The 14,233-nt window shown below is 31.7% G+C and overlaps 1 protein-coding gene across 1 annotated transcript in view; it reads left to right on the forward strand.

The window, feature by feature from the left end:
- The window catches only part of LOC143056125 (uncharacterized), a 240,686-nt gene that overhangs the window by 220,140 nt on the left and 6,313 nt on the right, over positions 1 to 14,233 (forward strand). Inside the window, exons 77-81 of the mRNA XM_076229211.1 lie at positions 1,071 to 1,274; positions 5,346 to 5,562; positions 9,124 to 9,436; positions 11,688 to 11,770; positions 12,675 to 12,700. Coding sequence (XP_076085326.1) covers positions 1,071 to 1,274; positions 5,346 to 5,562; positions 9,124 to 9,436; positions 11,688 to 11,770; positions 12,675 to 12,700 — 843 coding nt within the window. The remainder of the gene's footprint in view (positions 1 to 1,070; positions 1,275 to 5,345; positions 5,563 to 9,123; positions 9,437 to 11,687; positions 11,771 to 12,674; positions 12,701 to 14,233) is intronic.

The following is a 14,233-nucleotide window of genomic DNA, read 5'->3' on the forward strand; positions in this document are numbered from 1 at the left end:
TTCAATATTGGAGAGTGTCCATTGTTCAAGATTCATAATAACCTAGATGAGTATCGCTTTCTGGAAGAAGAAGTTGAAGTTATCAGTTGAAAAAAAAAATTGTTTGAAAACCAGCTCCATATTCATATAACCCTAGATTATTATAACAAATGAGCAAACATTCAAAATAATATTGAATAAGTATCAATATTATGCTCAAAGATTGATACCCTATTTAATAGTATTGTCCCCCTTAACAGAGTTTAAAAGTGAGACGTATTTAAGCTATTTCCTGTGTCGACAACTTCAACAATTTGTTTTAGTTTTTTCTTAGTTGTTAGTAGATATAGGAAGATGTGTTATGAGTGCTAGTGAGACAACTCTCCATCCAAGTCACAATTTATAAAAGTAAACCATTATAGGTCAAGGGACGGTCTTCAACACGTAGGCTTGGCTTACACCGTATGACGAGCTATAAAGGGCCCAAAAAAAATTACTAATGTAAAACCATTCAAACAGGAAAAGTAACGGTCTAATCCATATAAAAAAACGAGAAACACTTATGAACCACACCAACAAACGACAACTACTGAACATCAGATTAGCATATCTTATTTCCTTTGAAACTATTTGGCCCTGTACCTTTAGGTATGGTTCATTGACTTCGAATATGGTGCATGATTATATGTGAAAGTCTTGCTATTCCTGATTCAAATTTTTAGAATTAGATTTTTCTGTCTAAAAAATACGCCCATGTCATATATTTGTGTCAGAAGTCTATTTGATTAAAAGCATAAAGGCATAAAATGTATTTCAAAATGGGGAACTGTATAGTCTCTTTTTGTGAATTTCATTATAATTGGCTAGACAAATATCATTAAAAATTTAAATGGTAGACAATATGAGGATATGTTTAAAGAAATGAAATCCCTGTCTGTAAAGTTAATTGGAACATAATTAAATTTATTTACATCAATATTGCAATATTATATGTGGTGTTATCAATTTTGCAGCAATGGGTAGAATCTTTTTCTGAGTTCACTAAGTTCTTATTTAAATTGAGTATGAAAGTTTGGATTTATCAATTTTAGGTTTATCTCGAACAGAAAAATGATTGGAATGAGCCTATCTGGTCACCATCCTGGAATGCCTTACTAGGAGCTTATGATATTGAATCAGAAGATAAACCACAGCTTAATGTTCAGGAACCAGATTTCGGGACTTTGAATATCATAGACAATACAACAGATATACCAACCATTTTAAATCCATGTCCAAATGTAACTAGAAGAACTGTAAGTTCGTTTCAGTAGGGTTTAAAAAATAAACAGTAATCAAATCAGTAATACCTGATTTGGTTTTTGTAAGCTGCACTGAACGGTTCATTACTAATGAAAAGATGATATTTGAAGCTTGTTTTGTGTTAAAAATATACTTGAAAAATATACATTACATAAAATTGTGTTCTAAGCTTAGAAATTTTATAAAATGTGTTAAATGCTATATTGCAAAACACCTGTCCTTTCAACCAAAGATGAAGAACTGGATCTTCCTTCACTGTATTGGATACTTGAATAAACATTAGTGTCCTTACAAACAAGTTATATTGCTGGGTCTTTTAATTGCTCCACAAAACATCTTTCTAAAGTATTAACATAAAATTTATCAGCAGTCAAAGGTGGCTTAAAAGTTATTGTGAAAACACATTCGGTATGCCCATTTATGCTCCTGAATCTTTTTTGCGAACTTGTTTCTTAAATTAATTTGATTTAATACAGGAACTTTGTAGGAAGAGAGAAAAGGAGGGAACAGTAACTTTTAGCTTTATTTCCCTCTTAAAGATGATGTTCTTTAACTAAAAACTTGGTGACTAACATTGAATGCATCTAGCCCATCCAACTTGAGATAAAGGATACAACAGATACAGTCAAGTTTGCCTCATAATCATGACTTGCATTTGGAAATTGACAATTAGGGTCAGTTGAAAACTTTACGAACAAAAGTGATGATTTAAGCTTCCAAATTGTGAACTTTCCATTTCTATGTAGCAACATTATATCAGTGCCTGCATACAAAGTATATATCTTGCATTTGATATGATATTTCAGGGCTATTATTTCATAAAATGATTTCCATGATAGAGGGTTTTTGCTCACAAGGAAGCTATTTAACAAGGGTTCAAAGTAGTGAAGTTGAAATCATCCTTCGTAAGTTTTACGGACCCCATCAAAACTTGTTTGACCATTGTCGAATATCTATTTCACAGATAACAACGGATATGTACTAATTGTCGTACCTACAATCCCTTCTGCTTCTCAGAATATGACCTAACTAATTAGACTTATCACTTGGTTCGCACTAACATGACCAACACAACGGGTGCCACATGTGGAGCAGGATATGCCTATCCTTCTGGAGCACCTGTTAGCACTCTTAATTTATTTTTGGGTTTGTGTTGCTAGGTCTTTAGTTTTTTAGCTCACCTGGCCTAAAAGGCCAAGTGAGCTTTTCTCATCACTTGGCGTCCGGCGTCGTCGTCTGTCGTCGTTAACTTTTACAAAAATCTTCTCCTCTGAAACTACTGGGCAAAATCAAACCAAACTTGGTCACAATCATCATTGGGGTATCTTGTTTAAAAAATGTGTCCGGTGACCGGGCCAACCAACCAAGATGGCTGCCATGGCTAAAAATAGAACATAGGGGTAAAATGCAGTTTTTGGCTTATAACTCTAAAACCAAAGCATTTAGAGCAAATCTGACATGGGGGGAAAGTTGTTTATCAGGTCAACATCGATCTGCCCTGAAATTTTCAGATGAATCGGACACCCCGTTGTTGGGTTGCTGCCCCTAAATTGACAATTTTAAGGAAATTTTACTGTTTTTGGTCATTATCTTGAATATTATTATAGATAGAGATAAACTGTAAACAGCAATAATGTTCAGCAAAGTAAGATTTACAAAAAAGTTAACATGACCGAAATGGTCAGTTGACCCCTTTAGGAGTTATTGCCCTTTATAGTCAATTTTTAGCCATTTTTGTAAATTTTTGTAAATTTGTAGAATAATTTTTCCACTGTAATTACTGGGCCAAGTTCATTATAGATAGAGATAACTGTAGCAAGAAGAATGTCCAGTAAAGTTAGATCGACAAACACATCATAATCACCAAAACACAATTTTGTCATGAATTTATCTGTGTCCATTGTTTAATATGCACATAGACCAAGGTGAGCGACACAGGCTCTTGAGAGCCTCTAGTTTATTTTGTCTTATGTGTATTGTTATTTGTATTTTTCTTTTTTAGCCATGGCGTTTGTAGTTTATTTTTATTATGCCCCTGCAACTCAAAGTTTGGGGGCATATTGTTTTGTCCGTCCATCTGTCCGTCCCTCTTGGACGGTCCGTCCAATTATGGGTAGATAGTTATTCCGCATAACTCCTCCTACAATTTGAATGCTAGGAAGTTTTCACTTTTCTGTTTATTTGTACATATATCGATGGTGTGCATGTGGTCAGGGTTTGATTTTTATTAATATATGCTCTTTTGGGTGATAGCTGAACTTTGTTATTTTTGGGGTATAAGTGGTTAAATGTTATAGTTCCCATGTGCTCCAATGCTCAATTTTGTGTATTTTTAAATAATAATATCTCTAATGAGTTTGAGTATCCTTTTTGCCTCTCTTTTGTACATGTTTCCTTTAAGATCAAGTTACAAAAGAGATGATTTCAACTTCCCAATTGTGAACTTTCCATTTCCATGTAGCAACATTCCAGCAGCGTCTGTATGCAGAGACTTGTTGATACAATATTACTAGGTTTTTTTTATTTGCTATAATGATATCCTTGATAGAGGCTTGCTATCAAACCAACAGTGCCAAATGGTGAAGTTAAAATTGTCCCTTCATAAATTTTACGGACGCCATTATGAGTTGGTTGACAGCTATGGAATATCCATTTCACAGATGATAGCGGAAATGTGTTTAATGTTGTAACTAAAATCCCAGCCCCTTTTCACAAATGTGAATTACCAAATTAACCTCATTTTCAGTTGTTAAAACTCAGGAGTCGGTTTCATAAAAATAATTAAGACTAAGATTGATGGTAAGTCATGAACAATTCAGTGTAGGATCAATCTCAATCCTAAGATTTTTTGTGAAATCGACTCCAGATTTTTTTTTTATCTGTTTTCCATATCTATATGCAAGTCAACGTAAATGGTGTGTGTTAGTCTGGCAAGTTTTATTTGACCTTGACCTCATTTTCACAGTTCATTGCACAATGTTTATTTTTTGTGTTTTGGTCTGTTTTTAATTACACTATAAGCATTAGGTCAAATATATTTGGGGATAGAATGATTGTAAATTTTTTTTTTGGCAGGTAAATTTGACCTTGATCTGATTTTCATGGTTCATTTTGTTTCTTGGATACTATAAGCAATAGTACACTTCTGATGCATTGAATGATTGTAAGTGGTACTTGTCTGTCTGGCAGGGTTCATTTGCCTTTGACCTTATTTTCATGGTTCATTGGTTAATGATAAGTTTATATTGTTTAGTTTGTTTCCTAGAAACTATATAAGCAATACTGTGGATTCACTTATTTTCATAGGTACCAATTTTCACGGATAAAGGAAAACTTTCATGTTTGTTGACATTTAATTTCGTGGTTATGCCGAAGTTTACATACAAGCCTATAGTAAATTTGTCATTCGTTGAACATTTAATTTTGTGGTACATTTATACCCATGAAATCAACGAAAATTTGTATCCAACGAAACCAAATGAATCTACAGTAGATTAACTATATTTGGTGTATGGAATGATTGTTAGGTGTACATGTATGTCTGGCTTATAGTCATCAAAACATCAATGGTCAGTAAAGCAGGCGAAGCATATGTAGTTTTTATTTTATTTTCAGTGTTAGTTCAACAAGCCAAAGTTGTACACAAAATTTCCAAAAATCTATGACAGCCATTTACTGTTCCTTGACCTGAAATAACTATTATATTGACACATTTGGTAGTTGTAAAGCAGGACATTTAAATTAAGTATTCAGTTATTATCCACGAGGAAAAAAATCCTACAGATCGGATTTTAAGGAACTGAATATAGAAATATATATTTGTCGATATATATATATATATAGTTAGTGTTGTATGTAGAAATTGATTTAATGCATCCTGAATGGGGAAAATATGACGCAATTTAACAAGATTAATAAAAAGAAGTTTTACTAGAAATATTGCACTTGAATATAAGCTGACAACTATGAATTGCTAAAGCATTATGTTCAGCTGTCGAAATTTGAAATATAATAAATATTAAATTCAAAATTTACAAATTTCTGCATGTTTCTACATTTTTTAGGATAATATGATGTTTCCATGTGACCTATCATTATTGAAGCCTGTGCATGAACATGAATGGAACTATATGAAGTTGACATACATACAGAATTATTCCTTCTCTGGCTATGATGTGGCAAAAATCTACTTCTCAGATGCTAATGGTGGCTTGTCACATCTAGTCACCATACAATTCACGGTGTTGGAGTCACCATGTCGCAATGGAGGAGAATGTGAACGTAGGTTTACCTAAACATTTATGTGTGAAGATTGGAAAAAAAATTGAAATTCAAATAAATTGTTTGCTGCTATAATTATTTTCTTTTTTAAATAATTTGATTTGGCATAAAAAAAAATGTTTTGAAACTACTGGTACTGGCACTTGTTTTATGTATAAATTGATTAGTTAATTGGTTTGTAGATATATCATAAGAAGTTAAAGATAAGGTTTCAGTTTTAATTTTTAGGTTTTTTTGGAAAATTTTAGTTCTTGGAAATATCATTTTGCTTCTTTGCAATTATCGTAATTGAGCCCTGATTTTAATGGAACTGATTTTCTAGCTAAAGGACCAGTAAGAGGTTTTGTCATCACTTGGCGTCAGTTGTTTGTTTACTGTTACAAAGATCATCTCTGAAATTTGTTGACCAAATATAACCAAGGTTGCACTGTTGTAAATATAGACAAAGCAATTTCCCATAGGAACTCCTTTTACGCTAAAACTGTGCCACTGTTGCTATGAGATTTTGTACAATTTTATATCCCATAATGGACGAAACGCACGTCTGTCCTATTAAATTCTAAGCCTGGTACATTTGATAGCAATTATATGCACTACTATTGTTTTCAAACTAAACAACATAAGGCTTTATGGCATATTTTCAACATGTATACGCATCAAACTTTAAAGAGTTTTAAACTTATACTAAAATTCTGAACTAACCTTCTCCCTGCTTAGGGTATTCTTCAGAATTCAATTTCGCCGCTATCTATGTGTATTTTTAACTGGGTACATTCTCAAGATATGTCTACGAGATGAAGCAGAAAGATTAATTAGGGAACAAGAAGGTAATCAAAACAAAATATTTATTAATATTTAATTTCTCCCCAAAAGAGAAGTGGTTTGTGAAACAAATGTATTTACAAGTGCAACCTATAAGAGTTATTGCCTTTAAATGATTATTTAAACCATTTTATATTTCGTTTTTGGAAAATGACGCTTCAGTGGCATTGTTCCGATACCATTGACCAGAACAACAGGAAGTCGATTATTGCCTCCGCCTACCGCACTTGGTTTCATATTTACTATTTTACAAACTAACTGGTATCTGCTTGTATTCCGCTACACTCGAACAAAGTGTTGTAGTCGGAAGGAAACCCGTTTACATACTTTATTTTATTTACAACAAAAATGTTGACCTGTCCATAGAAAGGCTTGTACAGTCCGCGGTTTTATTCTCCAAAATTGGACCTTCCAGAGGGGGTGCGGGCTATAGAATACAATAAGCAAGAAATAAGAGAACAAGTTCAATTTCGCGGCGAGGATGTTGTTTACGTTCCGCAATCATTGATATTGTAGAGGGCGCTCTCATCATTTTTCAAACTAATAATTTTAACTCATCCATATTAATAAGTTATTTCTATTTAATATCAAATTAAAACTGATTGATATAAAAACTAAACCTTTTATTACAAAATGTTTCGTTTCTTTTCAATGCATTTGAAATAAACTGGTATCTGCTAGATTGAAACGATCCAAACATAGTAAAAAAGACAACCATAAACCAGCTTAGAATTTGTAAACTACAAAACGTAATCGGTTATTATTCATTCCGTTTTGATGTATAACTTCATACCGACTTATATGGTTTGAATAAGCTTAAGACCCTTCAAACATTAATGTGATAGGTATAATAAAGACTGTTTTACAAAAGAATGGAACTGTTTTACTTTCAAAGTCGTATTATAGTGATATCTGTCATGTACGGATTTCGACTCTCACCGGTTAATTTCTTCTTTTACACATGCTTTTTAAACTTCCTGTTTAAACATCGCAAGTTCCAAATTGTTTTTAAAGTGCATTAAACTTATTTTAACAATCATGAAGCGTTCTAGAATCATTTTAAAGTAGTTTCTACTTCTGTTTGATGATGGAAAACAGATTTTCTCAAGAAAATACCGCAAACGATTGAAGAGGATTTGAAATGTAGAAGTCAAATCAGCACCTAGTTAAATTGGCATCTAGTCAAATCCGCACCTATTTGAAGTCAATTCGGCATCCAATAATATTTGTTATAATATTTTCTATTCAATTGATTAATAACTTTTACCAAGTACATAGTTAATATGCTGTTGTGTATAAAGTTTAACAACGAAGCCATTACCCAAGCTGTTGTTTTAACAATGTGACAATAAGAAAAATAAAATTGAAAACTATGAGTTCCTTTCAATAAATCAACCTTTCATGCCAAATAATCAGCAAATTTAAGATGGTTTTTTTTTAGGAAAGTTAATACAGCATTAAACCAACAATCCTGTAAAATGCTCAACTGGTTAAAAAATGCATACAGAATATCCAATACCTTATATATTTGATTAAAAATACACATTTAGTTGAGAAAAATAAATATATACAAAATGTACATGAACCCCCAAAAATGTTAAAGTTAATATTTTTGGACAATCCCTTCCTTAGGTATTTTAACTCTTTTAGCTTAAATACTGAACAAATTCTGGCAACCCCTTACTTATTTTTACTCTTTTTGCTTAAAATACTGTTAAAAATATATATCTAACATGGGCATGATGGGTGACGAATTGACTATATCAGGTGTCGATTTAACAAGGTGCCGATTTGACCATACCGGGTGCCAATTTAACCAGGTGCCCATTTGACTTAAATTCTTTGAAATTACCTGAGTTTCATTATACCTTTGATAACAGTAACAAAAAGATTTTTTACCTAAATTTTTGAGGGGAGAAGGGGGTTCGGACTATGTACCAGTGAGAAATATACCAGCCTTTCTACGGTATTTATTTGTACAATTCAGGTAGTCTTGACCTATTCATTTGTCTTTAAAAAAAACAGCCAGTTGTCATCTTCACTTCAGACACACACATATACGAATATCAATTATATGCTTACGAGGAATGTTGCATTGTTAAACTAATTACTGTATGTGAAAATCAAGACTTGCATAAAAAATATCCCAATATTAGAGACAGTGACGTCATTTTTCCTCAGAGCTTCCAGCTCTTTGATTTAATACTGTCATGAGAACTATAATAGATAGATAGAAAATTTAAAAAGCAAAAGATAATCAGTAAGACAAGATCTACTATTAAACCAAATTGTGGTAATCGTCAGTTTACTCCTTATAGGAATCTTTAGATACATGACCTTTTTTTCTTCTTTTTTTTACTATTATCTTGAACCATAATAGATAAATTGAATTTGATAAAAAGCTAAAATAATCAGCAGGCAAGATATGCAAATAGAACTTCAACTACATATAGTAAAATTTGTCAGTTTTCTTCCTACAGTTATTGTTACCCTTAAATGATGTTTTAACGCTCTTTGTGTTTTGGGCAAAAACTATAGATGATAGAAAGAAACTGTATACAGAATTTTTTTTCAGTAATACAGGTTCAACAAAAAAGAAATTTTCATAGTCATGACTAGTTTTCTAGTCTTAAACATTGGAGAGTGTTGATTTATTTTTAGTGCAGTTTCTATAATTTCTGATTGACATAACTTATAACATATGTATGCATGTTCTTAAATGCAATTTTTATAATTCAGCCAAGGATATCAGTTCATATCCATGTAAACACTACCGAAGGGCTGTTGAAAGTTTTGATATCAACTACAACTGTATATGTGCCTCTGGTTGGACTGGTATCCATTGTGAAGAGAATATCAACGAATGTATGAGCTTCCCTTGTCACAACCCGTTTGTGTGTTATGACTACGTCAATCATTATGAGTGTGAATGCCCTGAGGATAATCAATATTGTTGGGTACAGCCATGGATGATTGTTCTAAGCATCTGCATGTTATTGATCAGTGTGATTGTGGTATCCTGCATAGTATACAGATTGAAGAAGAAAAGAGGGTAGATATTATTTGTAATTCCTAGAAGTAACCTTCTCCTTTTGCATGAGTAGTTTCATTTAAATAAGACTTGCCTATCAATTGATGGAAAACCTATAGTAATCAACTTGTTTGTCCGTCAGTTACAAAATGGTTTCCTTTTTCTAACTTTAAAATCCCTTTTAATGTTCAGTGATGAAACTTAAAAATCCCTTTATGTTCAGTGATGAAACTTAAAAATCCCTTTATGTTCAGTGATGAAACTTAAAATTCCGTATGTTCAGTGATGAAACTTTAAAATCCCTTTATGTTCAGTGATGAAACTAGGCTAGATTATTTGTAAACACCAGAAGAAAACTGTACACTGAAAGTAATATTGAAAATGTATATATCAACCTTTTCACAAATATCAAAAGGTGTGTTGTGAACATTAGGAAGAAAGACGTACAATGATGCACATATTTTTTTAGTGCCTAATCCCAAGTCAGGAGCCTGTTATTCAGTGCATGTGGTTGCTGTTTGTTGCTGTTTATCATATTTGCTTTTTCATTTATTGTTTTGTATATAAAAAATGTAGTTAGTTTAAATATATTGTTACGTGGTCAGTACAGTCCTCAGAAATTTGGTTTCATGACAATAATTAAAAGCAACTGAGTTAGCATTGGCACATTTCATTTCCATGAAGATTGTTTGGCCTTTGAAAGTTATTCTTAGTCAACTGTATAACAAAATGTAGTCAGGTATAGAGGAACCAATTTAATTTGATAAACATTTGTATTAGCATTGGTACATCTGATTTCCATGAAGATTGTTTGGCCCTGAACTGAATATTTTGCATAACTAACATGTAAATGTTTTGCTATTTTAATTTCAACATTTGCTTTCTACTATAAAAAAAAATAAATAAAGGAGAGGCATATATCTGTATTAACGTTTTATAGTTTTACCTGTCATTTAAACTGACCTAATTCCTCCCCCTTGCAACATTTTTTACAGTTTGTAGTTATGTTCTTTTGTTATACTTGTGTCCTAGATTATTTTGTTTTCTCTTTGTCATGGATGTTCTTCCTTTACAAAAAAAATTTCCTCAGAAATTACTGGGCAAAATTTTACAATAGAACATAGGGGTAAAATGGAAGTTTTTTCTATTATTTTGAAAAAAAACGTTATGAATAGAGAAAATCTGACAGAGCTGTAATCGCCCATAAATGACAAATGTTGCCAATTTTTCATTGTTGCCTTTTATCTTGAAAACTATAATCAATAGAGAGATAATTTGATTACAAAAAGGTATCGGCAAGAGAAGTTTTACAAAAATGTCAAATGGTTGAATTCATCAGTCGACTCCTTATTCGAGTTTTTGCCCTTTGAAGACGATTTTACAATAGTTTGCGTTTTTGCCTTATATCTTACAAATTGTAATAGATCGATAGACACTTATATAAGCGAGACAAGGTCTCCAATTTAAACAATACGGAGAAAATCACCTGACGGCTCCTTATTTGAGTTATTGCCTATTGATGGATATTTTTATCATTTTTTGACGTTTTGCCTTTTCTGATAAAAATTTATGATAGCCAAATAGACTTAGAATCACAAAAATGATGAGCAAGGCAACGTCTATTAACAAGTCAAATTTAACCGATAAAATAAGTAGACTGTCACTCTTTATAATAGTGATTGCCCTTTAATGATGACTTTTTTTTATGTCCCATCCATAGTAGAGGGACCTAATGTTTTTCGGTATGTGCATCCATTTGTTCATCCATTCGTTCGTCTGTGCGGCTTCAGGTTAAAGTTTTTGGTCTAGGTAGTTTTTAATGAAGTTGAAGTTCACATGTTCTTTATGATATGATCTTACAAGTTTTAATGCCAAATTTGAGTTATTACCCCAATTTCACGATCCACTGAACATAAAAAATTATCGTGCTAGTGGGGTATCCTTGTATTATGTCACGTTCTTGTTTTTGTTTACCCTAAATTTAAGAAGATAGAGAGTAACTAAACAAACTAAATGATCAGCAATACAAGATCAACAAAATATAAATTATGTCATGAATTATATTCTCGTCTACAATGTTGGAGAGTGTTTTTTGTTGAATATGCACAGAGAACGAGGTGAGAGACACTGTTTACACTAAATGTTGCAACAAAACATAATAGAAATATAATGATGTTAAGAAAATTTCAAAAAAAGTTCTGAAAATTTTCTGTGACTTAAATTGTGAAGGGAGATATAATTGTTTGAAAAAATATAATTATTTTTCTTTCAGAAGATACTCGATACAATCTACTGGTTCTCTTGAAGATTCCAGCGACGAATCTGATGGAATATTAGTTAGAAATGATATATTTGGTATGATATTATACTTATATGTGTAATTTGTAGATGTCTGTATTAGTTATATTAAATTGGAAACAAATATTGTATTTGCACACTTAGAATCTTTGATGTTGTTACATGTCTGATACTGACTATGTGGAATCATGAAATTTGTTTTTATCTTGCCTGTGTTGATAGTCGCAATATAGGAACTTATATCTGGCGGTGGCATATCAACCATTCATACAAAGCTTTATTTTCAAGAAGGTAGAAGACCTGGATGATTCATAATTTGTATGCAGAATCCTTATGTTACAAGGTTTCTGTCTGTTATATGTCCATTGTTCTCGACCCCTTTCAATGGTTCAGATATTGCTTGAAAAAAACAAACAAATATAGTTAATTTCTTACTTATTATGAGTAATACGATGGCAGTTGGTATATGGGTTCTTTGCAACGTCTACATGTCCTTCATTTAGGGTTCAATCTCATTTCATGAAGCAGTTAGTGATCACGGTTTAAGTAAAGTGATAAAGTCCTTTTCTCAGATTTTATAAGCAGATCATTGTACAGAGTACATGTCAGTGTGACATCTGACCTTTATTTAACTCACTCTCATGGTTCATTGGTCAATGTTAAGTTTTTGTATTTTGGTCTATAAGCATTATAGGTCAGCTATATTTGGTGTATGGAAATATTTTAAAGTGGACATGTCTGTCTTGTTTTACATGTTTTAATTGCATACTTTGATAGTGGATAGTCACAAATATGATTCGTAAGAATATATTCAAGTTCCCTTTTTATGCAGTACTTTGGTAAAAAAATGTTAACCAAATATATACCAATATGATATTATCGTAACTAGAACCGTTAAATGTTTTCTGCAGGTCAATTAAACAAAAAATTTATGTTCTTTATTATTTTGCATATTTTGTAGATCCAGATCAAATTTTGGATAACATGGTAAGTTTCATAACAATTTTTTTAAATACTGAAGAAATTTTTTTTTCATAGTTTTAATATCAATTCTTTTCAAATGATTAACAAAAATACAGGGTAATAAGTATGAATAGTTACATTAGATGTATATTTCATTATAAAACGTTACGCTGAGTGGCTACACTGCAATCTGGCGTTATTCCTTAGTCAATTTCATTACACAATAAAATTTATCATTCATATTGACATGAGGTCCCACAATATAGTGCACAAGTAAATTAAATAAAAAATTGATAAAAATCGTGTTTTCATGATCTTAGCTAAAAAATGTAATTATAAGTATTGAATGATTGAATGCTTCTTTTTGTAACTTCATAGGGTTGTAAAAGCATTGACCGTGTGCACATTTTTAGAATGAAGCTCTTCCGCGCTTCATACAAAATGTACTTCGGTCAACGCTTTTACACCCCAATAAAGTTACAAAAAGAAGCATTCAATTCTTAAATAAAAGAATATGAAAGAAGCCCTTTTTTTAAATTTTAGTAAGGAAAAACTAGAGAGTTGTTTGAATATCTCCTTGTACTAATAAATATATAAAAAAAGAAGATGTGGTATGATTTTCAATGAGACAACTCTCAATAAGAGACCAAAATGACACAGAAATTAACAACTATAGGTCACTGTACGGCCTTCAACAATGAGCAAAGGCCATACCGCATAGTCAGCTACAAAAGGCCCTGAAATGACAAATGTAAAACCATTCAAAATCATGTCATTTTTTTGTGATATTTTATTTTGGATCTTATGTAAATTTACCATGAGGCCAATTTTGACTTAAATAAATGTTATTTGAAGGAATGAAATCTACATTGGGATTACTTCATTCATTGATATACATAATATAAAGTATTAACAATTACTTACCACTGCAAATTTGGTCTCCAGATTTATGAGCGCATTTGTTTGGTGCGTTTTCACATCCATTCTTTTCAAACTTCATATTAATCAAATACTTATATTTTCGAAGCCCTAATCGTTATATGTTTTAACATCCATTAAAGCTGTCTGTATATTAAATTATTCAATTGAGGATATTGTCAATTAGTGATAACTGGCTCATTGTTCATCTTGTTTATTTTCCTAGATATATCGTCATACTAAAACACAGTTTACCCAAAATATTAATAAACAGAAAACGATCGTTGCCTATGCTGAGTGTTTTTTCTCTTAAGTTATGTCCCTTATAAATAGAAAAATGCTAAATTTGCTGTTTCCACACACTAACTTAACATTGCCTCAGTTAATTGTTATGAAACTTTACATTATACTCATTACCACTATTCTATTTTTAATTGATTTTTTTCACTTTCACTGTTCTCTAGTTACGTCCCTTTAATGAATCATGCATATTTACAAGCAGGGAGTTTCTGTGTCCATTTGTATTTTATGAACACATTTTTTTTCTGTTACAATATCTATGTATATATCACAATATATTTGGTGTATGGACATATTTTATGATGTACATATCAGTCTTTACCCCTGTCTGCACGTCCG

This window comes from Mytilus galloprovincialis, chromosome 13 (assembly GCF_965363235.1).
Source record: "Mytilus galloprovincialis chromosome 13, xbMytGall1.hap1.1, whole genome shotgun sequence".
NCBI lineage: Eukaryota > Metazoa > Mollusca > Bivalvia > Mytilida > Mytilidae > Mytilus > Mytilus galloprovincialis.